The sequence below is a fragment of the Oryx dammah genome, unplaced genomic scaffold (genome assembly GCF_014754425.2).
Source record: "Oryx dammah isolate SB20612 unplaced genomic scaffold, SCBI_Odam_1.1 HiC_scaffold_27, whole genome shotgun sequence".
NCBI lineage: Eukaryota > Metazoa > Chordata > Mammalia > Artiodactyla > Bovidae > Oryx > Oryx dammah.
Window position 1 is genome coordinate 28,262,591 of NW_024070211.1, and position 26,224 is coordinate 28,288,814.

The 26,224-nt window shown below is 57.8% G+C and overlaps 2 protein-coding genes across 9 annotated transcripts in view; both read right to left on the bottom strand.

Moving 5' to 3' along the window:
• Positions 1-510: 510 nt before the first annotated feature.
• SPEGNB (SPEG neighbor) lies at positions 511-2,797 on the bottom strand. Its single transcript, XM_040228251.1, is given in 6 exon segments — positions 511-631; positions 634-738; positions 917-1,025; positions 1,027-1,061; positions 1,661-1,971; positions 2,599-2,797. Coding segments are annotated over 6 exon segments (732 nt in total). The 5' UTR covers positions 2,742-2,797; the 3' UTR covers positions 511-602.
• A 2,352-nt stretch (positions 2,798-5,149) lies between these two features.
• The window catches only part of SPEG (striated muscle enriched protein kinase), a 58,516-nt gene continuing 37,441 nt past the window's right edge, over positions 5,150-26,224 (bottom strand). For 7 of the 8 annotated variants that reach the window (XM_040228254.1, XM_040228253.1, XM_040228256.1 and 4 more), the window contains 25 exons: positions 25,816-25,939; positions 25,529-25,704; positions 22,876-22,988; positions 22,418-22,586; positions 22,108-22,204; positions 21,806-22,006; positions 20,399-20,456; positions 19,771-19,848; positions 19,486-19,664; positions 18,934-18,960; positions 18,156-18,308; positions 17,940-17,982; positions 16,603-16,671; positions 14,357-16,358; positions 13,740-13,871; positions 10,576-10,692; positions 10,260-10,427; positions 10,039-10,161; positions 9,714-9,881; positions 8,971-9,586; positions 8,177-8,416; positions 7,873-8,096; positions 6,968-7,043; positions 6,594-6,743; positions 5,150-6,224 (listed from right to left, as the gene is read on the bottom strand). In XM_040228254.1, coding sequence (XP_040084188.1) covers positions 6,032-6,224; positions 6,594-6,743; positions 6,968-7,043; positions 7,873-8,096; positions 8,177-8,416; positions 8,971-9,586; positions 9,714-9,881; positions 10,039-10,161; positions 10,260-10,427; positions 10,576-10,692; positions 13,740-13,871; positions 14,357-16,358; positions 16,603-16,671; positions 17,940-17,982; positions 18,156-18,308; positions 18,934-18,960; positions 19,486-19,664; positions 19,771-19,848; positions 20,399-20,456; positions 21,806-22,006; positions 22,108-22,204; positions 22,418-22,586; positions 22,876-22,988; positions 25,529-25,704; positions 25,816-25,939 — 5,696 coding nt within the window. In that variant the 3' untranslated portion in view covers positions 5,150-6,031. Of the gene's footprint in view, positions 6,225-6,593; positions 6,744-6,967; positions 7,044-7,872; positions 8,097-8,176; positions 8,417-8,970; positions 9,587-9,713; positions 9,882-10,038; positions 10,162-10,259; positions 10,428-10,575; positions 10,693-13,739; positions 13,872-14,356; positions 16,359-16,602; positions 16,672-17,939; positions 17,983-18,155; positions 18,309-18,933; positions 18,961-19,485; positions 19,665-19,770; positions 19,849-20,398; positions 20,457-21,805; positions 22,007-22,107; positions 22,205-22,417; positions 22,587-22,875; positions 22,989-25,528; positions 25,705-25,815; positions 25,940-26,224 lie in introns of those variants that run through there. The other variant, XM_040228260.1, reaches the window with a different exon arrangement.

A 26,224-nucleotide genomic window follows, 5' to 3' on the forward strand; every position in this document is an offset into this window, starting at 1 on the left:
CTTTCTAACCAAGAGCGAGGAAGTGAGATTTATGGGAGAGCACGGGGGCGGGGCCAAGGAATCTAGTGGGCCGGATCCAAATTAGAAGAATGGAGCCTGAGAAACTGAGATTGGAATTTAAGATAGGACCTGAGCTGTCTGGGAAGAGGCCCAGGAGTATCAGCCAAAGCAGAGAGCCAGGTCCCAGGGAAGAGCGAGGCTAGAGACCTGAGGGAGTGTGGCCAGCCTTGAGATGGACGGGGCCAGAGTGCAAATCCCCCAGGAGAAGGTGGGGCTTGAGCTATGCAAACGAACAGAAGACGAGTGAGAGACTTCGTAGTGCAGGAACTTTTTGACCGTAAGAAGAAGTCATATCTCAGAGTCACTGTCTGCAAAATGAACCACTGGACTAGACACCCTCCAAACATTCTGATCCCAACTTTCTGTGACCTTGGTGTGTTGATCTGGTATAAGTGTGGGTGCAAGTGCAGGGGAAATGGCGTCTCAAAAGAACAGAATAGACGCCGCGGGTCAGAGAGCAGCTTTATTAAGCAAGATGAAGGAGGGCTGTCTGACCCACCCACTCGGGGCTCCGGCCAGGGCGACGGGTCTGAGGATTCCTTTCAGGTCACATCCACGCGAGCGATGGATGGTCCATGCCCAGGCTGTTCTCCACTTACACCTCGTACTTGCCGCTGTCCTCCGGCGTGGCCTGGTGGATAGTCAGCGTCGTGGTGGTACTGCCGATCTCAAAGAACACTCCAGGTGAGAAGAAGGGGAGGGCAGGGCCTGGGGTCAGTTTACGTGGGTTCCCCCCGGGGTACAGAACTCCATTCTTCGCCGCCCAGGTCCCCGCCCTCTTCCCACTCCCGCCAGTTTCTGGACCCCGCCCCGCCCAAGCTCCCGCTCCAGGTGCTGTCCTTGTGCAAGTCCCCGCCCTCACCTGTCGTCTTCTTGTCTTCCCCGTTCTTGGCCCAGCCCACGTCGGGCGCAGGCTCACCCAGGATCTCGGCAATCAGCGTTACCTTGGCGCCTTTGCGCGCCTTAAGTGTTATCCGGTCCCTTCTGAATCTTCGCTGGAACTAGAGGAAGGGAGAGGGACTGCCACTCAGTAAAGGACCTAGAGATGAGGCAGGCAGGTCATCACCTCCCCAGCTAATACCCGTCTCTAAATACTAGTTGGTTTTAAGCTCGCTGTGTGATGTTGGTCAGGTCTTTAACCTCGCTGGGGCATCATCTCCTCAACTGTCAAGCGGGACTAATCCCGCCCTTTCGCAGAGGTTAATGAAGAAGGATCAATAAAGATTCTAGGGCTGAAAATCTGGAAATGTTCGCACATCTAGCGGTGCCTCAGAAATTGCCTTGGGCTGAGAGCCAGAAGACCAGGGCTCTAACCCTGCCTCTGCTTCCGGCTCGCAGTGACCTTGGGGCCCTGGAATAGCGTGACTGAAGCCCTTAGCGGACTTCTTAGGCTAGACGGGATGGAATTCTGGGGGTAGGAAAGGAGTACGCGCACGACCGGCGCTGCGCCCTGGTCTGCGGCTCAGGCTGTGAGGGGGCTGGGCCACATCCCCGGGCGGACTCGGGGAGGCCCAGCGGTAAGCGCAGCAAGACCAGGCTGTGGGCGCCCGCCAGCTGGTGCTACTCCGCGCGGTGACACTGCCCCAAGGGCGCGTAGTACCTTCCACAAGGATGCACGCCGAGCCGGAGCACTGGCTGAAGGGGTCGGTTACGTTGATGCTGTACTGGCTCAGATCTGCCAGCTCGCCATCGTGCACCACCAGTGCCACTACGTCAGGATCCTTGAAGACATAACGACACTTGGGCCTGTCGCGCAGCTCCTTGCCGTCCTTGCCCCAGCGGGTGAATAGGTCCGGGAAAGCTGAAACGCGGCAAGTCAGCTTCGCCGCGCTGCCCTCCATCAGCAGCACCATGTCCTTCAGCGGCTCCAACACTCTCGGTGGCCCCTTCTCGCGCAGCTCCTTCCGGGACCTACCCACACGGTCCAGGTCAGGGCCCCAAGCTCTCATGACACGGCCCGGGCCCGCCTGCAGCCCTGTCCATCCGTACAGCATCCCTTGCTCCCCACCTCCACCCAGCCCACTAGACCCTTAAACGTGTGGGGGTGGGTGGGGAAGGCAGCTGCTCCTAAATTGTTAGTAAAATTGTCTACTCTGGCAGCCACCCCTCCACCCCTCAGAAACCGCTCTACTCTAAGTCCAGTGACCCTACAGGTACAAGACACTGTTCTCAGTCAGTATCAGTTCAGTCGCTCAGTCGTGTCCGACTCTGCGGCCCCATGGACTGCAGCACTGCCAGGCTTCCCTGTCCATCACCAACTCCTGGAGCTTACTCAAACTTGTGTCCATCTAGTTGGTGATGCCATCCAACCACCCTTCCATTCTCCTCCCACCTTCAATCTTTCCCAGCATCAGGGTCTTTTCCAGTGAATCAGGTCTTCGCATCAGGTGGCCAAAGTATTGGAGTTTCAGCTTCAGCATCAGTCTCCCCTCACCCCCCAAATACAGTATTCAGTCTACTCCCATGCCCCAAATGCAGTCGTGAGCGTTCTGCAGCCCAGCTCCCTTCCTCCAGCGGTTCTCCAGAGCTCCCCCTTGCCTGTGGGCCTGGTAAGAGGCCTGGATGCGAATGGCTGCTTTCTGAACCTGGGGGTCGTTGATATCCAGCGTACGTCCAGGGGGAGGGGCTGCAGCGGAGCAGAACACAGCCGCTGGTTTTCTGGCAGGAGCTGCTTTGGACATCTGGGGAGCAGGAAACAAAGAGGTCTAGGCTGACACAGAGATTCTGAACTTCAGCCTTTTCCCTGTAGGTTCAGAACATCCCCCTATGTGAGAGTGTCTAGGCTGACCTGAAGATCTAGACTCGCTGTGAGGGCTCAACTTCACCCTGCTGGGTGGCAGGCGGCATGCCCTTCCAAACGGTAGGACCAGGGTGCAGGTAGGTGTTCAGCCCCAGGCCCAGGTTTTATACATGGCTCCCCTCCTTGCCTTCTTTGGCGTGGTTGCCCCAAGCCCCCGGGGACCCCAGCCCCCATTCCCTGACCCACACAGTCTCCTTATTTAGCCTGAGGATGCCTGGGATGCTAGCTCAGCCACTGGGGCAGCCCCCAGGGGAAACCTGAGCAGCTCTGGGATGCACCACACGTCAGCACCTAGAGAGCTCGGCAGCTGGGCATGGCCCCATCCCCTTCCCAGAGCAGGCGCTATCAATCTCACTCCCAGGAGAACTAGGCACGCTTCAGGTCAACAGGAGACTCAGCTCCCTGCTGGGGCAGTTTACACTCAGGTCAGTCCCTGGAGAGAGAGAACACATCTTCTTGGACACAGTTAGTTAAGGGGTGCGAGTGTTTGTGGAGGTGCCCTTGAATAAAGCCAGAGTGGTGATGGGCTTCACTGTCCAGCTAGCCAATTATGAGAGGCCCACGTGGCAGTCAGGACCAATCTGGAGACACCATACTTCCCCCAACCCCAGGAGTCTAGGGTTGTCATTTCTATACTGTGCCTCCTGGTGGTAAACAGATAAACCTAGAAGGGACATTAAGGATTTTTGAGAACAGCAGCCCCTCCTGCCGCCCCATTCCCACACTCCCCTCCACATGACATCCTAGGGTCTGGCTGGGCTACACTGTCCCTGGAGATTGGCACTGACTCTGACACTCTAGGTCTGCCCAAGCTCCCTCCCTGGGCATAAGCTGGTGTATAGGGGCATCAGACCACCAGGGATGAGGGGGCTAAGTTCTCTGAGATTTGCCTGGAGTCCAGTCCAGCCAGGCCAGGGCACTAGATAAGCCTTGCTTCCCTTCACTGTAACTGCCTGCCCAGGTGTGGAGCACTGTCAGCTTTTGATCAGAGCAGTTTTGACAAGGCTCTGCTGACATAAATTACCTTTGCTCCTCCGGGTTTGGAACAAGCAGTTCACATGCCATTTCCAATGGAGATGAGAGGGAAGCTCAAGATCAGAGGGGGGACGGGAGAAGAATTTTACCATTTATCAAGATATGAGTTCAGGCACCTCATTTTTATATGAAAACACTTGCAATGTGTAGGGGATTAGAGACTCTCACAGGCAAACTGTATATCTTCATCGCTAAAATGGCAGGTGGGAAAGGTGGCTCTCTGGCCCCTTCCAGCTGGCCCTGATATCCTGTTATTTTATGATGATGGGGTTTGGCTCTTCCCTTTGTGTCCTGAGAAGCCAGAGAGGCTGGGCTGGGCTGGGCAAAAGGTGGTTTGGACTACAGCCATGGGAGCCTCAAACTTGATCAGCAACACACCAGCACCAGCTCAATGTGCTCATGGTGAAAGGCTTTATTCCTTTTACATGGCCAAGAACAGAGTTTTCAGTCTGGGGAGGGACAGGGGGGCACAGTCCCTCTGGACACAGGAACTGGCTCCCCCTCCATCCACCTCATGGCAGGGCAGCCCAGTTACAGGACCCAGTGACACTTCTGTGGCACTGCAGGAGGGCAGCTAGCGTCAAGGCACCTTAGCACCCAGTGGATCCCTGGCTTGCCGTGGGTATAAGGGCCAGACTGAGTGTCCCTGGGCCCCAGGGAAATCCTCCTCTATGGCCCCATCGCAGCAGGCGCACTGACAGCACTCACAGCTGCCCCGTGTGTGCTGATTGGTGCTCTGACACAGAGCGTGGGCACATGAGCCTGTCCTGCTTTCCTCTAGAGCTCTTTTCACCATCTCCTCTCACCAATCATCATGATGAAACCCCCTCTGCTCCAGGGGTCAGGACAAAGCTGCCCTGTCCCCTGAACAGAGTGAAGAAGGCTGAGCCAGGAAGGGGGTATGGGCTGGTCCCTTCCAGAGCCCAGCATCCTCCCATTGTGATGATGGAACATGTGAGAAGAGGTGGGAGCCACCCATATGGTTAGAGGCTGGGGGTGGGGATTCAGTGGTCCTGCCAGGATTTCAGAAACTTTAGAGGGAGAAACACACCCACATCTTTCCTCTCTCAAGGAATAGGGACGGGTGAGGGGCCAGGAGGGTCAGGGGGCAGGGGAGGAAGGTCCTAAGGTGCTAGGTGGTATACCTTGGTTCTCACTGGCCCAGAAAAGGCTGGAATGCCCCATCCCAGTACCCTAGCATCGTGTATGCGCTGTACCCCCCGGCCATCCCTCCCCATAGACCACGCACATTGGTCCTGCTGCTCGTTGTTTTTATTTTCCTTGTGACAGACAGACAGACAGCTGCACAGACAGCTGGATGGCTGGAAGGGTGGGGTGGGGATGGTCAGGACAACATAGGCAAGAGGGATTGGATGGCAGGGAGACTTCATAAAAGTCAATAAATAAATAAATATGAATGAGAAGGAGGGTGAAGGCCACAGAGAGGCGGTGGGGACATCCTTGGGCCAGCACAGAGGGCCCAGCGCTGCGTTCACCGGGATAGGAGGAAAGCGCTGCTGGCTTGAGACCCCGCCTCCAGCCTTCAGCCCTCCGCACTTCTCCTTCTGGGGAGGCTGGCTGCTGGCCACGCGCCCCGACCTGAGTCCTCTCCTTTCCCTCTCCCCCCTCGCTGCCCTCTCTCACCTACTGCCTCTGGCTCCCAGACACTGTCTCCACATCCTGTCCCTGCTTCAGTGACACTCCCAGCCCCTGGCCTGTAGACACCCTGGGCTCCCTCGCCCCTTTCCTCCTTTTCATTCATTCACACCCTCCTGGGTTGGTTCTCCCCCAGATGCTCTGTCTCCCTCCCCCGGAACCTCCGTAGAGTCTCCCCCTCCCTATGCCTCGGCTTCTTTTCCTCACTTGCCCATTCCCTCCTTGTCCCTCTTGACCTGATCCTGACCCCACCCAGCCTGGCCCATGGGTCTCCCGCTCTGGCTCCAGCTGGGTGGCATTGGCTGAAGCCCAGGGTCTCTGTCCCCACAGGTCCATGAGGTAATAGCCCGGCCGGATGTTGCTGCTGGTGGTGTCCGAAGCCCCCCCTGGCACACCCGGCTCTGCGGGGGCCCTGGAATGTCCCGGGGCGTCAGCGGGAACCCCGAGTCGAAGCCCGAGGCCGGGCTGTGGTCCGAGGCGCTAGGGGCTGCCTGGGTAAGAGCGGAGCAGCACCTTGTGGCGGGTGGCGGCCTCGGCCCTGCGGCGCCGCTGCTCGCCCAGGAACTCTTTGAGCCGGTTGGTGGTGAAGGTGAGCGTCTGGCGGCGCAGTTTCATCAGGTAGGCATCCTGCAGCCACGGGTGGGCCAGGCAGTCCTGCACGGAGGGCCGGCTCCTGCCAGGCCAAGCCAGGGACAGTGAGGCTGGAGGCATGGCTCCCAGAGCAGACTCCACCCTCCCAGAGACAGGACTCCCAATCCTGGATTCATCCCTAGGGAGTGAGCCTGGACAACTCTGGGACTCAGTTTCCCAGTCTCTGAAATGGGGACAATGATTCTGCCTGTGTCATAGGGCTGTTATGGGCTTTAAAAGGTGGCAGAACAGCCACTTAGGAAAAGTGGGAGTAGTAACTGTAATAATAGCAGCAGCAGCGTATTATTGGTGTGGGGTAGGAGTTGGGGGGCTTAGGTGTGGGCTGGGCCAGGGCAGTGTGAGGCTGGGAGAAGGTCATGCTGGGAGGCTGGCAGGTGTGAGACCCACTCACCAGGGATGTACTGAGAGGACCTTTCGCAAGAAGAGGGTGGCACTCTGGGATGTGTTGGGGTACAGCTGGAAGGCATCAAAGCGGCCCCCCACAATGCGAGCTTCTGTTTCCTGTGGGTCTGGCTCATAGAATGGGGAGCGTCCACTGAGCCTGCAGAGGAGACAGTTCCGTTAACAGATGCAGACTGAGGGTCAACTCACAGGTCCAGGGGGACAGTAGTGTGGGGGTTTCTAGGGGCACAGCACTCAAGGACAAGGATACCTGGGTACTTGTGTGTGTACATGCATGTCTGTATGTGTGCACGACTTGTGCACATGCATGTGTGGCTGGGGAGGTGGGGGTGAGGGCAGAGGGCAGGGCCTGGGGGCACTCACATGATGTAAGTGAGCACACCCGCTCCCCAGATGTCCGTGGCAGAGCCGATGGGGTCTCCCTTTACCATCTCAGGAGCTGACAGGAGACAAGAGGCCATGGTGAGCCAGCTTCCGGGTGGCAAGGGAGCAGAGAGAGGCAGAGTGTGCCACTGGGGGCTTGGGAAGCAGGACAGTGCCCAGGTCACCAGACCACAGGTACAAGCAGAGCAGCAGGCCCTGGATACTGGTGGGCTGCGTGGCCCCTGGGGGAGACTTGGGGCACCTGAGGAATCATCCCAGGCACTGAATGTGTGTGGGGGGGGTCCCCAGAACTACAGAGGAGCTAAGAAGCAGATGATCACAAGATCTCTCAGATCAGCTCCAAAGGTGGGTGCCCATTCACAAAGAGTGTGGCCAACACTGAGATTAAGAGCCTCTGAAGTCAGCCGGGCTGGCTCTAATCCCAGCCTGCCCCTTCTAGTGACAGGACCCTGAGCAATGTACTAAACCCATCTGGCTTTCCATCTCCTCTGTAAAGCATGGCTTGCACAGTTATTCTAGGGAATAGAGATGATGAACAAAGTATTTAGCAGGTAGCTAAATGGTAGCTAGTTTCCCTTATTTATATAAATTGATAATCAATTCTCCTGTCTTTATCACATCCTGGGTCTACCATGTACACTGATACTGAACAAACACCTCCCTACACCTCTGTTTCTTCATCTGTAAAATAGGGGTAATATTATGCCAATCTCCAGGGCTACTGTAAAGAAAAATTGAAAAAAATCCATGGAAAGGACTTAATTTGCGGCTCACATATAGTAAGTACTCAATAAATGCCACATATGTGGGTGAAGTGGGGTGAGCCCTGGCTGCTGCCCCTTTGCCAGTACCCCATTCCCCCTTGGATGGCATGGTGCCCTCACCCATGAACTCCAGTGTGCCTGTGCGGTGACCCAGGGGCCGCAGAGCCTGGGGGTTGTAGGGCTGGGCACTGCCAAAGTCCACGATCTTGAGGGCGTTGTCAGGGGCCAGCAGCAGGTTGTCTGGCTTGATGTCCAGGTGCAGCACGTGGCGGCCATGGAGGTAGTCCAGGCCTTGCAGCAGCTGCACCACATAGGTGGCCACATCATCCTCTGAATACCGGAATCTGGAGGGATGGGGGTGTCAGAGGGTAGCCAAGCCCAGCTCCCCTCACCCCAGCTCCTTGCCCCCCAGATGCCCAGCTACCGGTCGCTGAGCCCACAGAGGAGTTCCCGGTTGCCGCAGCTCTCCGCAATGAGCACGAGGTAACGCGGGGTGATGTAGGCCTCATGCAGGGCCATGAGCCGCTCGTGGTGCAGAGTCCTCAGCACCTCGTACTCCTGCAGGACCCGCCGCTTGCCCTCAGCCGCGTATGGCACAATTTTGGCCACGAATGTTCGTCCGGTGGCATTCTCCCGGCAGGCACGCACCACACCAAAGCGACCCCTATGCATTGGGGGGCATATCATAGGCTCAGAGGAACGAAGGGGCACTTGTACTGTGCCGGCTAAGCAGAGGGTAAGCAGGGACCCCTGGGAGCAAGGATACTGTGGGCCCTGGAGTTCACTCCTGAGATCCTGGGTTTGAGTCCCAGCTCTGCTCTTCACTGACTCGGCCCTTCAGGCATATCCTGTAACCTCCCCAACCAACCCATGGAATGGAATAATGCAGCGTCCCTCTCAGCTGTGAAAATTAAGATCGCGAGGCCAAAGCGCTGGGCATGACGCCTGGCACAGAGAAAATCTGAACTGACTCATGCTGCTGCTGCTGCTGCTGCTGCTAAGTCACTTCAGTTGCGTCTGACTCTGTGCAACCCCATAGACGGCAGCCCACCAGGCTCCCCCGTCGCTGGACTCATGCTAAGGATCCAGATCTCATCTTCCCAGGCACCCCCAACTCCCCAGGCAGGCTGGTCTTCTCTCTGAATCCCCATTGTTGCCTAAGCTCCATGCACTCCCACCTCTGTCCTCCTTCCCTCCCCCAGCCCTGGTCCCACTTGCCTGGCCTTCTCCTCCAGGAAGGTGTAGGGTTTCTGAGGGGGGCCCTGTCGAAGAGTGGTGCCCTCTGGCCCAGGAGCCCTGGGGGAACCACCCCCAGGGGAGCCTACCACCTCCTTGGCTGGGCTGAGGCTCTGCACAGTCACTTTGGTGGGCTCAGGAGGGGGCTCGGGGGCTGGGGGCTCAGGGGCTGGTGGTGCAGACACAAAGGAGGTCACCATATACAGGGGCATTGAGGAAGAGGCTGTTTTTACCGCTTGAGGGGCGGAGGCTGGGGTGGGAGTCCCAGTGTCAGGGACAGAAGACGTGGGCTCACTTGGGGAGTCCTGGGCACTGGGTGGGGTAGGTTCTACTTGCTGGACAGCCTGCAGGCCCCGGTGCTTTCGTGGCGGGGTTTGGGGTGGTGGACCCACAGCCTTGAGGGAGGACAAGGCCTGGCTCGGGGGTGCTGGGGAAGATGAGGGGCCAAGAGGGGCTGCCTGGGAGCCTGGGGGAGCAGGAGCTGGGGAGGGGCTCAGTGGAGGGGCCAGTGAGGTAGGAGCGTCAGGAGGCGGGGCCCTGGCTGGCCCTGAGGTAACAGGGGCATCTCTGCGAGCAGCAGATGGCAGAGCTGAGGAATCTAAGTAGAGACAGAGAAAACCATCACCATGGTGCCTCGGGGGCAAACCCAGGTGCTCCAAGGAGGGGCTGGACCCGGGGCTCAGTGACCCTGCCCTCCCTGGCCACCCCCGCCCTGTCCCACTGACCTTGCACGCCCCTGACGAGGACTTTCTCAGAAGGGTTGCTGAAAGGCCCTTGCCCAGCACGGTTGGCACAGGCCACACGGAACCTCACAGTCATGCCGACTGGTAGGTGGGTCACGTTGTAGTAGCAGTCGGGGATGCCCGAGCTCACGAGGTGCCAGGAAGACTCCCCTACAGGCAGCATGGGGCAGGGGCTGAGGCCACAAAAAAGGTGGCCCAAGCTCCCAGTGCCATCTGTGAGGAGCTCAGGGAAGGTACTTGTCTCCCCAGCTTCTCCATCCTCCTGCCCACCTGCCCCCAACCCCTGACCAGCCTGCCAGTCCCTCACCATCCACCCGCCGCTCCAGTGTGTATGTGCAAGGTGCCTTGCTGTCTCCCGGCTTCCAGAGCACCAGTGCTGTGTCCTGGTAGGTCTGGGGCACCTCGGGAGGAGCTAGCTTTCCTGGGGTACCTGGGAAGAGAAGTGGAGCCCCAGTGAGCCCCTGCACCCCATCGAGCCCTGTCCCACCACCCGCATCACTACCTCCTGGGTCCCTGCCCTGGACTCACGAGCCACAGCCACGGTACAGGAGCTGGTGATGCTGCCCAGGACGTTGGTGGCGGAGCACTCGTAGAGCCCCGCATGCCGCTTGCCCACCCGGGGGATGCTCAGTAGCTGACGACCATCTTTGCAGGACACGATGATCACCGAGGGCTCTGACCGCAGGGACTGCTTGTCTGCGGGCAAAAGAGGAGAAGGAGGGGCTGCAGAGTGAAGCAGCACACGTGTCCTCTGGGCCCCTCAGCTGCCACTTTCCGCTGAACATCCCCTGACTGTGGGGCCACTTGCCTACCCCTCTCTCTGGGGGAGATGTGATCGCCTCACCTTTCATCCAGGAGATGTGGGGTGCAGGGCAGGCTGCCGGTAGGCAGAGCAGGGTGGCTGCCTCTCCCTCCAGCAGCACCTGGTCCTTGAGTTTGATGTGGAAGACTGGGGGAAAGTCTGAAGCGAAAGCAAAGATGGTCATGGGTCTGCAGGGACCCCGGCTCCCTCACCGCTGATGGAGGGGAGGAGGCATGTGAGAGCTAGCACTACCTGCAGAGGGCAGAGTGAAAGGCCATCTCTTCCCAGGCAGATGGGGGAAGGAGAAGGTCTTGCCTTTGAGAATTTCCTTTGGGGTGAGCATCACTTTCCCAGGCACTTGCTGTGTGTAGAACTATTTTTCCTTTCACTGATTATTGAAGACATGTTGTAGTTGCTACCTCGTATGTTTGTAAGTCACTTTAAGCACAGCCTGGCACTAAATAAGTGCTCTACAAACTCCTGGTTTTGTTCTATTTTTGTTTATTTGGATATGCTGCATGGCATGCAAGATCTTAGTTCCCTGACCAGGGACTGAACTCGCGCCCCCTTGCAGTGGTAGCACAGAGTCTTAACCACTGGAACACCAGAGAAATCCCTATAAGCACTTGCTAAGTAAGATGAGAACAAACATTGAAAAGCTACAATGGTTAAGCTCCTGCAATACCCATTCATTCTGGGGTACCGTAGGGCAAGCTACAGGAGCTGGTGACCTGGCCTGAGACTCCCAAGACCGAACATATGTTCAATCACAATGTGCAATTTCAAAAGACCGAAAGTCAAGGCAAACCTGGGGCAGACCCTGCAGATGTGTCAGTCTCCCCCATCCCTTGTTCCCCGCTAGGGTCTGGGGCACCTGTCCCAGATCTTCTACACCCTCCCGCATATCAGCTAAGTGGTGAGAGCTTTTGAAATAGAAAGACACAATATCTGCATGACCTTGGACCATGTCTGTAAATTGAGGAAAATAAGAACACCAAGCTCACAGAGTTGTCATGAGCATTCAAAGAGGCAAGTAAAGCGCTTAGCAGATGTCTAACATATAATAAACGCTCATAGATGCTAGTTTCTATTGTTGTGATTATTATCTCGTTAACATGCCCAGTGGAGAAGCCAGGCACAGACCCTCAAAGAGGCTGTTTCAGCAAAGCTGGCTTCACAGCAGGCTGGTGAATGGGCCCACGGCAGAGCTGCAGATGGCCACTGTCTTTGCTCCAGGTCTTTGCTAGCCTGTGGTTCATTAGTTCCCTGAGGATTTGCACTTCTGCTCCCTGGGAATGTCTTTTTAGAAAAATCCCATCCTGGTCTGGTGATGGTAGTGGTGTGTGTGTGGGGGGGGGGGGGGTGGATTTCTCTCATGTGGACTGAGAGGTAGATACACCTGGGAGCCCTGGCTCCTGTCTGCGGAACCAGCAGGGGGCGGGGTGTGGATGAGCTGGGAAAAGAGGATCTGCAGAAGAGGCTGACAGGACGTCAGCCTGCCCCTTTTCCCACTGGACTCCAGCGTTCCCCTAGGAGGGCTCCCACACCCAGGTGCCATCAACATAAAGGGAATATGGTTTTATCAATGACCACCTTCAGATCAAGGGAGGATACTGGGTAGCAGGGAGAGAGAGGGAGCCAAGGAGAAGGAGAGATGAAAGGTGACCCTGGTCCAGCTCTGCCAGTCCCACTCACGATCCTCCCAGGGGCCAGCCCGACTTGGGAAGGTGGGTGTGGGGCAGCCTTCTTCCCGAGGGGAGGGGGCAGAGGATGAAGTAAGGAGACATGGCCTCGGCAAGAAACCAGCTGCACAAGCAACATGGAACCGGGAGGGGGGCCCCAGGTGAGAAGGGATCAACTGTCCCCAGGCCTCGGGCTGGCTTCTCTCTCTACGCAACCCCCTACCCCTCCTTCACTGCCCTTGCCCCCATTGGCTGGCCTCCCTCCCTCCCTCTTCCCTCACTACAGCCCCCTCCACCCACTGCCTAGAGCGAGATGCCCAGACCCCCCGTGTCCCCCCGGCCAAGGACGGACAAGGTCACATGTTCAGTCACGAGCCCTGCTGAGATGCATCTGGAACAGTTCTGAGGAGTTTTATCAGAAACTGGAGAAGAAGAGATCTGTGACTGATAAAGGCCCTGCATGTAGCCTGGTGTGGTGGGCCTGCTCCTCTCTGCAGGTTGGTCTGGAAACCCTGGCCTCCTGAACTTCTGCCATCCATGGGTAATTCTCCCCACTTTCAAGGGGAGGACTGAGGTGACCCAGGGGGGAAATACCTCCCCCGCTGTAGCCCCGGGACATGTGGTCATTGAGATAGACCAGGGCATATCCCAGGTGTTGCTCCCCCCAGCGAAGAGCCCCGGAGGTGGCTTGTCTGTGTGCAGAGCTTTTGGTGGGGGCAGAGTGGATAGGGAGGGGCGATCGGGTGTTTGGGGCTATAGAGAAATGGAAGGTTGAAGGCACAGTCCAGACTGTGGGCCTCTAGGCTGGGAGAGAAAGAGTGTCTTTGGGAGCACGCTCACAGGCTTCCCAGATGGCTCAGGGGGTAAAAAATCTGCCTGCTAATGCAGGAGACTCAAGAGACAAGGGTTTGATCCCTGGGTCAGGAAGATCCCCTGGAGCGGGAAATGGCAACCCACCCCAGTATTCATGCCTGGAAAATTCCGTGGACAGAGGAACCTGGCAGGCTATAACCATGGGGTTGCAGAGTCGCATGCGAATGAGAACACACACAACAATCCTGTATACACACAGCACCAGGGGGCGTTGAAGGGCAGGGAGTCCGATCCTGAGCTCCGTCAGAACCACACCCAGGGACAGAGACCTTCTGGGGGGCGGGGAGAGGGGGGGCTCTGGGTGCAGAGGGTCATACAGTCCAACTTACTACCAGCTCTGTGACTTGGACAAGCTATTAGCATGGCTAAGCCTCTGTTCCCTCACCTGTAAAATGGGCAGATGACAAGGCTAGCTCCTAAGCAACGTGTGAGGGGTGAGTGAGGCAATGCTTGTTAAGTGCTAAAGGACACTTGGTGTTGCTAATTAATGGCAGCTGAAGCAATTATGATGATTGTTGTTCTTTCCTGACTCCAGGCCCCCTCCACCACTGCCAGGGCTCCTCCAAGCTACAACTTGTAGCCAAGTTTTACCCAGCTATAACTTTTCCCTGGGGCTCGCAGCGGGCTACTCACCCACCAGGCCTGGATTACCTGACTCACTGCGCACATACTGGTGACCCAAATCCTCCTGGACACTACCAGAGAGGTTTGGCTGTGACAACCCCTTGTCCTTCCGCAGCCGAGAGAGGCCCCAGCGCAGGCGGCTTCGACTTTCTGCAGGAGCTGTGAAGAATCAAGCCTGTGAGCACTTGCCCAGCCACTACCAGGGAATAGAGGACTTCTAGCCCTGACCCTTCACTGGTGGTTCAGTCGGTAAGGAATCTGCCTGAAATGCAGGAAACCCAGGGTTCAACCCCTGGGTGTTGGGAAGATCCCCTGGAGAAGGGCATGGCAACCCACTCCAGTATTCTTGCTTGGAGAATTCCATGAACAAATGAGCCACAAAGAGTCACAAAGACTCGAAGCGACTAACACACAGCCTTGACACTGGCCGGCTCCTGCAACAGCCTCTATCCTTCAGCCTTCCGCCGCCCTAGTCCTGCCAGTTCTGACCTGGGGGCCTCCAGAAATGCCTCCGCTTCTTTGCGCTGGGAGTCCATGGCCCTCTCATTCTCCCCGCACCGGACGTATCAGCCCCGTCCCCGCCAGATCCCACCACACCTGTTTACACTTTCACCCTCCACTCGCCCCCTGGGGCCCCTTCTCACCTGAGGAGCCCGACGTAGCGCTGGCCTCGGAGCCCAGAGACTCTGCGGAAGGCGTGGCGGCGCCGGCTTGGGCCGCCAGCTGGTTTTGCGCGAGACCCAGGCGCCGCAGACTCTCGCCCTCGGATGTGGCCCTGCGCAGCCGGCCGAACAGCGGCGTGCTGCGGCCCGATGTACCCCCCGAGTCCTCGCTGCTGCCGCTGCGCTGCAACCGGCTCGACAGCCGCTCCAACGTGGAGCTGAGCCTCCGGCGCACCGTCAGCACCGGGGAGCCCCGCGCCGAACTGCCGCCCTCCGAGCTCTCGCCGTCCCCGCCGCGGGGCTCCCAGGCCGGGTGGCGCTGCGCGGGCGGGGTCCGCCGCAGACGCTGGGACAGCGACAGCGAGAGGCGGCGCACGAGGCCCGGCTCCCCGACCGCCCTGAGGTCCTGCACCGAGCGCGAGCGCTCGGGCCGTCGCACCAGCTCCAGCGGCGTGCCCGCCGGGCTGGGCCGGTAGATGCCGTCCTCCTCCTCAGCCCCGCGGAAGGGGCCGCGCTCCTCCGACCGCGAGCGGCTTAGCAGCCGCAGCCCCCGCGACAGGGGCGACTCCCGGCTGCGCTTGAACTTGGCCTCGAACACGGCCTCCGACTCCAGGTTCTCGATGCTGCTGCTGAGACTGCTCCCTGGCCTGCGGGGCACCGCGGGGACCCGGGCTTTTTCGGCTGGCCCTGGGGTTGCTCCAGCTCCCGGGAGCAGGCGCTTCTCGGAGGCTCCCGGAGGTGGGGAGGCCACTCTGGAGAACACAGCCGGGTGGGCCTTGGGCTCCAGCCGAGATGCTGGAGACCGAGATGCAGGAGATAGGACTGCGCCCTGCGGGGGGCCTTGAGCCTGGCCTGGCAGCTGGAGCGACTGCATGATCTGAGCGTAAGGAGTGAGCGGAGCCGCTAGGGTTTGCAGAGCTGTCGGGGGCTGTGTGGGCTTGGGGGCCCGGGCTGGTTCTGGCGTGGATTCTGGGGCCTTCTCTCGGGCAGGCTGGGGTGCTGGAGGCTGTGCAGCCTCACTGGGGGTGCCCACAGGAGGTTCTGAAGCCTTAGGGGTGCTGGGCTTGGCTGCACTGGGCCGCACGGGGCTAGGTGGTTGGGCCTCGCTGAGGGCGGACAAGGAGGGAGACTCCTGCAGCTTGCGGGCCCCCAGCCGGGCCACGGGGATCTCGAGGGGTGCCCCTGCTCGGCGGTGCCGGCCACGGGGCTCTGCCTCACCCTGCGAGAAGCTGCTGCTCTTCTGCAGGCCCCGAGCCTCAGGTGGGTGCTGGTAGTGGGGTGCTGCCTCGCTGGAGGCCGCCCGTGCCAGCAAGGGGTCCCGAGCACGGCCCCCCAGGCTCTCCAGCAGGGGGCCCCTGAGGCCGCTGACCTTGCCATCATCGGGGCCACCCCTCAGCAGCCGCTGGCGCAGGGCCTGCAGCCTCTGGGCATACTCGCCCTCGCCCAGGCCTCCTCGGGTCAGGCGGGTGGCCCCCGGGCTGGGGCTTCGGCGCTGCGGCAGCTCGACGGACGCTGCCTTGTGCAGGCCCCGGCCCGGTTCCCTCGGCCTGGCCCGGGGCAGGGCGCTCTCAGCCGAGCTGCCCCTGCGGAGCTCTCCCCGCCGGGGGCTGGGCCCGGACGGGGACTCCTGGCCTGGGGAGGGGAGTTCCTGAGGGCTGGGGGCCTCCTGGTCCTGAGAGGGGGCCTTTCCTTGTTCCTGCCAGTCCATGGGGGTGGGCACCCCAGCCTCCGGGGCCCCGAGGGCCTCATCCTCAGTGGGAATGTCAGTGAGGGACACCCGGGAGCCGGAAAACTCAGGCTGCAGAGGTCGGGGCACAGAAGGCAGCTCCTCCAGCTCTTCCTCTTCAGAGTCGGACGATGACGACAGCCCTCCACTGGGGGGTGGTCTTCGGGGCACGGCCACCCACACCCGCTCCGGGGGTGCCCGCAGCAGCTCTGGGATAGGGCGCAGCACCAGGTGGCACTTGTAGCTGATCTGGGAGCGCTGGAGACAGGGTACCAGAGTCAGACCTGAGGGCCCTTCGGGGCCAAACTGACCCACTCAGGCCCACCTCATCCTCAGGGGAGAAAGCCTAACGCAGGCAGACGTGGCAGCCGAGAGAATTTAAAAAGTGTATGAAGAGAGATGTGCGGAAGTGAGAGCATCGAACAGAAAAGGCAGCGTTAGAGAGAGCAAGCTGTAGACTGTTGAAGATGAAGGCAGAGAGGTGGGGCCCAGACAAGTTTACCTGCCACCTCCGCCGGGAGAGGAATAGCTTTAGGTGATCCGTGCTCACCTCTGCACCCTTTGCCTGTGCCTGTAAACCAAGAAAGAGGGCCTGAGGCAAAGTCCTCCGTCAACCCTAACACTCCGGCTTCAGCAGTGCAGAGATAATGTCCACAGGAGGGGACAGGAGATACAGCAGCATCGAGTCTAGGCTCCTCAGGCTCCCTTCCCAGGGGGGTCTGTCACAACAACTCCCACTGTCAAGGTGCCCACGTGTGGACAAATTCCCTGAAGCTAAATGGAGAGGCTTCCCACATGGTGCTAGTGGTAAAGAACACGCCTGCCAACGCAGAAGACATTAGAGATGTGGGTTCGATCCCTGGCTCAGGAAGATCCCCTGGAGGAAGACACGGCAACCCACTCCAGTATTCTTGTTTGGAGAACCCCATGGACAGAGGAGCCTGGTGGGCTACAGGCCATAGCATTGCAGAGAGGCGGGCACGACTGAAGCGACTGAGCACACGTCCAAGTACAGAGAGAGGACATCGGTGGCTCCCAGACTCCAGACCTTACACCAGGGCTCGAGGCCCTATCACGGAGCACTGGCTGCCCTGGGAGGCCTGTGCTCAGGCCTCTCACTTGAAACCTGCTCCCCAGTTTACCAACTGCCTTCTTGAAGAGCCAGAGCCCCAGACATCTGCAGCCTTGGTGGGCCAGACCTCAGATGCCCTCCTCAGACACCCACCCAGGCTGTTCTTTTGAGAGCTCGTTTCTGATCTGAGAGACCAGGCTTGTATTCCAAGCACAGACACCAGAATGACCTCAGCCTTCTGTGGACCCAGCACAGTTCTCCATGAACAGTTTGCTTGTACTGGGTCATTTGCTGAAGCCCTCCCTCTGCCTGGTGCTACGCCCTGCGGTGCTGGGGTTTGAAGATGAGTGAGAACTCTGCCCACAGGGAGCTCAAAACCAAGAGGACAAACCAGCCAGGCCACCCACCAACCATAGTATGCAGGACTAGGGCAGGAGAGAGGTGAGCCCCAGGAGTGAGGAGGCCCAGGGCTGATCTCAAGAGCCAAGGAGAACTTTCATTAGTATCCCTAGGATGTCGGGGGAGGGGGCAGGTCAGACCTGTGCCTTGCAGTCTGTGATACCCCAATTTGAGCCTCAGTTTCCTTATCAGCCAAAGGGGAGTGATAATACCTTCCTTTGTAGAGCTACTGTGAGGCTAACAGATTATACGTAAATAAAATGCATATCATGGTTACTGCACACAGGAGGGACTCAATAAATGCAGCTGCTAATAATGTTCTCTCTCCTTCAACCTCTTCTACCACCGTTTTGGAAGACAAGACTCACTTTAAACCAAGGATGTTCGAGGGTCTCCTCTGCAGTAGGCCTCCTGTAAAGGAAGGAGTATTAAAAAGGCATTTAGCATTCATTCATTAAATGTTTGGGAAATTGGGGCCACTAAGGAGTTGGGGGACTGACTGTCTGCAGGCAAAGGCTTGGGCTGGAGTAGGGGTGGCGTGGGGGAACTCTGCAGCAGGGAGGCTCCTTGGGCCTCGTACTCACAGCCGGTCCCGCACCAGCACTTTGATGAGGAAGCCCCGGGCCTCCCTGCTCAGGCTCAGGAATGTGGTCTCCTCAAAGGCCACGTTGTAGTTTCGGATGTTCATCAATGTCGTCCGATCGTTCTCCCCAACGAACGGGGAGATTCCGGTCAGGCTGCATGGGTGGAGAGGGCTGCAGTGAGAGTGGGGCACCAGGGGCTGAGAGGAGAGGGTAGGAAGCCAGCAAGAGCACAGGGCTGGGGACGGGAGTGGGTGCTGGGTAAATCTGGGCAGAACCTTGCAGATTCTTGCCCGTCCTGCCCCTACTCGGGCCCCTGACGGCAGCACTACCTTGAGCCCTGGGCAGCCAGACCCCTGCCCTCGGCCTGTGCTCTAGCAGACCTGTGCCAGCCCTCCCCCAGCTGTGGCCCGTCCCTGCAGTAAGGAGTCTGTGCCCAGGGGATATGTCCCCGGAGTCCGGCCCGTCCCTTTCTAGCCCGTCTTCTGGACTAGTCCCCTGTCTAAAGGGCACCGAGTCAGCACTGGCCTTCCCAAGCATACTACCAGTGTGTCTGACCATTGTGGAGGCACATGGCAGTAGACAAAGCTTGGACACGCAGGCAGGGTGTCCACATTTATGCTCATGAGGCCCCTTCCAGTGTAGGAAGCAGCCAGGGCATGGAAGAGAAGGGGCAGGCTACAGCCCTCAAATGTTCTGTTGCCCCAGGCTCTGCCAACGGTTGGGCCTGCTATGAGAAACTGTTAGGAGACGGGGTTCCTGAGAGTAGAGGGGTTCTTACCAGAGGAAGGCGACGACACCCACAGGCCTGTGGGAAAAGGAGAGTGAGCGGGTAAGAGGGAAGCCCTGCTCCACCAGAAGTGAGCAATCCTCTCGCTACTGCTGATCTACTGAGGAAGGGTCCTCCCTATGAACACCGCCGTGGACAAACGGGCACAGGGGCACCTCCTTTGGGGAAGACCCCGAATCCAGAGGTCATGATGTGCCTGGAGGACTCAAGGATCATGGCAAGGCTGGCCTAGGAAGTCTGGAGGAATCTGGGGACCAAGAGACTGTGCCTGCTTCACTTGGCGGGGGGAGGCAAGGTGGCTGTAGGTGGGGAGGTGTGGCACCCAGGACTAGGGCTGAGGCCTTGAGTGGCTGAGTTGGCCCTGAGGGAGGAGAGGGAGGTAGTAACAAGGGCAGGAGACCCCTGTGAGCAAGGTCAGCAGCTGTCAGAGAAGGCAGGCATTCGGGCTTAGTAAAGCTCCTCTCTGCCCCTGCGTGAGTCCTCAGCATGGCATGGGGGGAAGCTAACCCGGCCCACCCCAGCAGCTCAGCATGCCAACATTACCAGATGTCAGTGACTCCAGACACAGGGGTCTGGTTGACAATCTCGGGTGCCACGAACTCAGGTGTGCCGTACTGGCAATACTGGGGCTCTCCTGGTGTCAGCTCCTGAGCGTTCCCAAAGTCACAGATCCTCACCTGCTCCTCGCCCTCAACACCATCCCACACCAGCAGGTTCTCGGGCTGTGGGACACAAGGCGAGACGTGAGAGCTGAAGGCCAAGGGGAGGACACCCCAGGGCCTGGCTCCCACAGGTGCTGCCTGCTCCCACCCCCCACCTGCATCGCACCTTGACATCCAGGTGCAGCACATGGTTCTCATGCAAGTAGCATATTCCTTCTAGCACCTGCCGCATGTAGGCCCGGATCTGTGGAGACAGGAGGCCCAGAGTCCGGGCAGTATTATGTTTGATCACCACCAGGGTTGTGGCAAGAAGCCAGGCTATGCCTGGGAAGTGGCCTTCAGGAGGGGGCCAAAACATAGGTTTGGGGTTACTGAGGTTCAGGGTTTCCATGTGCAGCTGCAGAGGCTGAGCGCAGCACAATTAGAGGAGGACACCATTTACATGATAATAAGTAGAATTGTGCAGTGCACAATTTGTACAGCCCTACACGGCAGGATAGCACTGAGGCTGAACAGAGTCTGGATGGGGCTCCTTCTGGGGTAACGTCTGAGTGATCTTTATGGGAGGAAGACTGAGAAAGAGCAGAGCTGGGAGCCAGGGTGGGCGCTGAGATTTACAGAAGACAGTGCACGTCCCAATGTGGGGGTCTGCTGCCTGCCTGACAGTGCCATCCACACCACCTTGGCCTGTTTGTGGGCACAGATGGCACGCCCGGAATGTACCCCTCGGGTCTCAGAGCTCAGGTCGGTGAACGCTGGTGCCCAGCCTGGCCCCTCCCACCCACTGCCCTCACCTCAGACTCACACACGGTGGGTTTCCTGGCCATTCGCTCCAGAAGCTCCTCTGTGCAGCTGTGTCCTGGATCAAGGAAACAGTGACCAGTGCCAACAGCCAGGCCCACCTTAGGCGGTGCCCTCCACTCCCAGAGCTCTGGTTGGGCCCTAGCTCAGCACAGGGTTCTCTTTCCCCAAAAAGCACATCTGCTACCAGTTATCAACTGCATCTTCCCCTTCCCCTGTCATCCGGGTGCGTAGATGGGACAACCCTGCTTGAACTCTCACTTGCTGTGGGATCTCAGGCAAGTCACCTAACCTCTCTGAGCCTAGGTTCCTGCCGATGTCAAATAGGGATAATGTTCTTCTCACCTACCCTGTGAAGTGTCTGTAAGGCTCAAGTTAGAGCAGCGTTTTGTTGACTGTGGATGGAACCTCTTGACTCTATTTGAGAATGAACCAGAAGGCCCATGACACATAATAATTTGTCATTTTGCTGAGGTCAGGGTTCTAACAGTGCAGACTGGGAGGCTAACGTCTAAGACACGGTCACCCTGCTAGTGGCAGTGACAAGCCAGCTGCCCAGCATCCTTACCTCAGTGTGACTTTGTTTAACTACAGCTCTTATGAAAGAATAAAATCCGTTCTGTATGAGAAGAGCCTCCCAAATAAAGTCAAATATTAATGTGCATCTGAAATGGGGGTCGCTGCAAATGTTTGGATATACTGTACTGCATTCCATGATAAAAATCATGTGCCTCTTGCCGACTGTGTGATCTTGGGTGAGTTACTTTATCTCATTACACCTTAGTTTCATCATCTATAAAATGGGGATAATAAAATTCTGAGAGATAAGTACACATGATAATGAAATAGATATTGGTAAAGCTCCTAGAACACTGCCAGGCACACATCAAGTACTTTATAAATTTAAGCTAAAAAATGTTGGTCTTCACACACATCTCCAGACTCCATTCTGTAAGTGTTTATAAGATGTCTTGGACTTCCCTGGTGGTCCAGTGGTTAAGAATCCACCTGCCAGTGCAGAGGACACGGGTTTGATCCCTAGTCCAAGAAGATCTCACATGCCTCAAAGCAACTAAGTCTGTGTGCCACAACTCCTAGAGCCCATGCTCTCTAGAGCCTGTGCTCCGCAACCGGAGAAGCCACTGCAATGAGAAGGCTGTGCGCTGTACGGAAGAGTAGTCCCTGCTCACTGCAACTAGACAAAGCCTGCACGCAGCAACAAAATAACCTAGTGCAGCCAAAAATAAATAAAAATAAAAAAAAAAACAAAGATGCCTCGAGAAATCCCAGTTGTCGACGGGACCACTTTGTAAAATGTAAAACATGTTGCTAATTGGCTGTTCCAAGGACCAGTCGTTCAGGCCACGTGTCCCCCACCCGCCCAGCCTGTCCCAGGATACAGTTCGGTGACGATGACCAGTCCCCGGCGCCTCTCAAAGGCCTCGTGGAAGTAGAGGATGCAGTCATGCTGGAGCCGGGCCAGCAGCCGTGCCTCCCGCCATGCCGATGCCTTTGGCTTGGCCCGGCTGGGGATGAACTTGGCTGCAAACTCCAGTCCGGAGCTTCGCTCCACTACACGGCGCAGGTAGGAGAAGGCACCCCTGGGTGAGGATGCGAGGAAAGGACAGGGCTCAGCTGTTGCTGAGCCTCAGGCCCAGCCTCTATCGGCCCCCAGACACCGCACCCACTCTGAGCCCCACACCTGCCAATCTCCTGGTGGATGTCATAGAAGTCGCTGAGCCTCCTTCCTCGCTGCTCCTCGTCTTCCCCGATCCCTTCCACCTCCATAGCTGTCTGAGCTGAGGAAGAGATGCCTGGTGTTAGGTGGGGAGGACAAGACGAGGGATGGGGCAGAGACTTGGCCAGGCGGGGCAGCCGGAAGACACAGAAGAGAAGCACGAATGTTGGAGCTGGGGCTGGAGGGGGGGCGTGGTCTGGAGTGAAGGGCTGGGCCCATATCATTGGATCCCTGGGTGAGCACTCTGCCTTGCTCCCCTTGAGTTCCAACCCACCTGAGTGCACAGCCAGCTCTGCTTTGCAGGAGACTTCGCCAGCCAGGTTGCGGGCCGTGCAGGTGTAGACCCCTCCATCCTGGGCCCCCGCGCTGAGCACCACCAGGGAGCACTCGTTCTCTTCATACACAAAGCTCACATGGTTGCTCTCGGTCAGCAGCTCCTCATCCTGCAGAGATGGCCGTCACCCCAGCCCGGGGCCCAGCTTCCTGTCTACCTGGGACCCAATTCTACCTCCACGCCAGAGACCCAGTCTCACCCTGCCCTCAGGGTCTAGCACTAGCTCCCCTAGGGGCCTGGCCCCACCCTTGTTTCCCAGCATCACCAACACCTCTGGGTCCCACTTCCTCCTCCTCTCTGTCCAGGCTTCCCTGACCCCTTCCAAGCCCCCAGGAAGTCACCCCTCCATTCGACCCCCTCCACCCATGCTCAGAAGGAGGCCGCAGCCAGCCTCTGACCTTGTACCACATGATGTCCGGCAGGGGCTTCCCGTCCACCACCACGGCAAAGCGAGCGGTCTCTCCAGCCCCCACCTCCACATCCTCCATGATGGACTCAAACCGAGGGGCCTCTGAAACACGGGTGGTGGTGGGGAAACAGAACGTTAGGGTCACAAGGGCCTCCCTCCTCAGCCCCTCTCTGAGCCCTCCCTCAGCAACCAGCTCAGGCAGAACATCAGACCCCGCCCCCCCTCCCGCACCCCTCAGAGTCCCAACACCCCACCCTGGGGCTCTCAAACTTGGCCAAAGACCATGAATTCCTGGCCTGAACCAAGCACTCTCCCTGTAAATCTAAACGTGATGTTCTGCAAATCTCAGAAAACCTCAGCCAGGGGGTGCAGGCTTGCTTTGTTGGGCTCTCAGGATTCATTGGCCAGCTTTGAAATTAGGAGATTTTCACACACAAAAGAAATCTGGATTTCCTGCCTCTATTGGAAAAACAGGACTGGCTGTCCTGAGCTGCTTCCCTCACTGCATTAATGGGCTGTCCCGGAGTGGCCCGACACTGCCCCCTGTGGGTGGTGGCCCTCAGCACAGTCCTACTGCGGGCTTCTCTGACTGTACCCATCCAGGGCCCAGTGGGCGGCTCAGTTTGTGACCCCGCGTGGAGTTCACGGATGGCACTGCCTCCATCTTGAGGTTTTCTCTCTGAATCTTATTTAAATATTTAAGGGGCCTTTTACCATCTGGAAGATGGCAAGATGAATAGTCAACAATTCTCAGTTTAGTTCTCCCCCATGTGACTGATTTTATTCTCCACACATATCATGTTATTTCCTGGTAAAGCAGCTCCTAATTCTCATGACGGAATTCAATACATATTCCAATGTGCTTGTGTTTTTTGGAGAAACTTCTGGTGCCCTCCCCCTCCTTTCTGAGTGTTTGAGGATCTGGGCTTTAAGGAGAGTAGAGGGGAAAGCAGGAGTGCTGGAAAAAAAAAAAAAAAAGAGTGCTGGGCAGGGAGCACCACCCAGCCTCAGGCACAGAGCTCGACTTCTGCACAGAACAAAAGGGACGGCATCCTGGGGGAAATGCATCCATGGCCCGGGTATGGAGGGAAGGGACCATTCCACCTGCCTGGGGGACAGGGTGGGCGCAACAGGAAGGGGTGTGGATGCAAGCCCAGGCCTGCTCTAGCTCTGGCCAGATGGGACTCAGTCTCCCTCAGTCACTGTCCCATCCAGGCTGGCTGCTGCTCTCTCAGTATCCAGGGCCTCCCCAAACCCCAGGGCTCCTCCTACACCTGGGAAGAAAGATGAATCCTACAGATGCTACTAATAAGGAGCCAGTGGTTGGGACTGCCCTGGTGGTCTAGGGGTTAGGACTCTGCTTCCACTGCCAGGGGCCCAGGTTTGATCCCTCGTTGGGGAACTGAGATCCCACAAGCCATGCGGTATGACCAAAAAAACCGAAATCACAACCAAGAAGCAAAGGGGTGGCTGAGTGGGAAGTGCAGTGGTGGGGTAGGGTGGGAGGATGCGAGGCAGAGGGGAAGACACAGAAAAGGGAAACCAGAGACCCAGACCATCAGTGGCTCCACCCCATCCACCATCCACAGCAGGGCCAGCAGGGCCCCCTTATCTCCTCCTCACACACCCTACGGCCACCTCTCTCCCACTTTAAAGCTGCCCGTCCTGCCCTCTAGGAATCTGGTCCCTAGTCTGCTGAGTATGGGGTGGAGGTGGTGGCAGGGGTCAGTCTACGAAGGTCAAAAGAATCAGAAAGTTTCAAGTGGACTTCAACAATTTTTTTAAAGCACCAGAAGACGTACATTTACCCCGTGATAAGATGGCCTGTGCTAACTAAAATGTCACTTTCTTTGCATTTGCTTGGAATCTTATCTACTCAGCAGGTAACTGTTTAGCTCACGCAGATCCAAAGTTCTGAGTGGCAGTTACATGTGTCTAGAGTTAATTAACAAACCGGAAAACAAGACAATTACTACTTAATGCAGGCTACGGTCTGAGAGACTACATCTTGAAAGGAGAAACCTCACCACAAAGGTTGGGAGGCTCTGTCACACAGGCTTGTGCAAAAGAGCAGCAGCCAGGATCCCAGAGCTGGGAGTCTGGTGATAAGATGCTCTCGCTTGGGCCTTTTTCCCCACCTTCATCCCCCTGCACTGCTCCACCCCTGCCCCCAGCCCCACCCCAGTTTGTTATTCTGGAAGTACTATTTCCTGCTATGTTTAACACAGGAGCTAGGAACACTGTCTGGCTTTGAAGTAGAGCATCCAGGCTTGAATCTCAGCTCCTGACTTATTACATTGTGTGACTCCGCGCCTGTTACTTAGCACATTCTCTGGGCCTCAGTTTCCCCATCTGTAACATGCAGATAATAGCTGATTCCATCTCACAGGGTTGATCTAAATATTAAACAAGTAATAAATATAAGGTACTCAGCACCGAGCCTAGCACATACAGGTTCTCAATAAATATCTTATTAGTACTAGTACCGTTATTGTTACTACTGCTGCAGTTATTATAGCCATTAGATGGACAAGCCTGAGCAGAGGCACTTAGGATTGTCAGGTGGGTGTGTACACCTGGGGGGTGAGGAGAGGGCTGTGGGCCTCAGAGCAGGGAGAGCTAAAGAGGCCGCGGTCACCCACCTGCCAGCTCCAGGGTGACTGAGCAGGCCTGTGTGCCATGGCGGTTGCGGGCAGTGCAAGTGAGGGCTCCCAGGTCCCGGCGGCTCACCCGGCAGATCCGAAGAGAGTACTGGTCGTCATCTGGCTGGCTCAGCTCGTACACACCCGGCCGGGCCTCTAGGAGGGCTCCTCGGCAGCTGAGGGACACAGGACAGGGCGGTCACCCAGGATCCAGCCCCAGGGAGGTCAGCCTGGCCACCTGGAGTGGGCACCTCATGTGAGCAGCAGGGCAGGCAAGGCGGGCTCACCTCCTCCAGACAACCTGGGCCTCCACATGGTTGAAGGTGACGGTGACACTGGCGGGCTGGCCCTCCACCACATACACGACGTCTGGCTTGTCCAGCACGGCAGGCGCCTCCTCCAGGGGTGGGCCTGCAGACAGGAGGGCTGGCTCAGTGCTGGGCCTGACATCAGACCCTCAGCACCCACTGCTCTCGGAACCCTCCTCGTCACCCCGTGAGCTCCATCGATTTATAGACGAGGAAGCCGAGGCTCAGAGAGGTTTAGCAACTCGTCTAGGAAACTCAGCCAGGAGCAGCAGATCTGAGATTGGACCCCCAGCTCCTCTGACCCAGAGCCTCAGCCTCAACTTTGGTGCATGCAGCTTTCAGGAGTGAGAAGGAAGCACTCTTGACAGGTAGGAGTTGTGCACAGCCA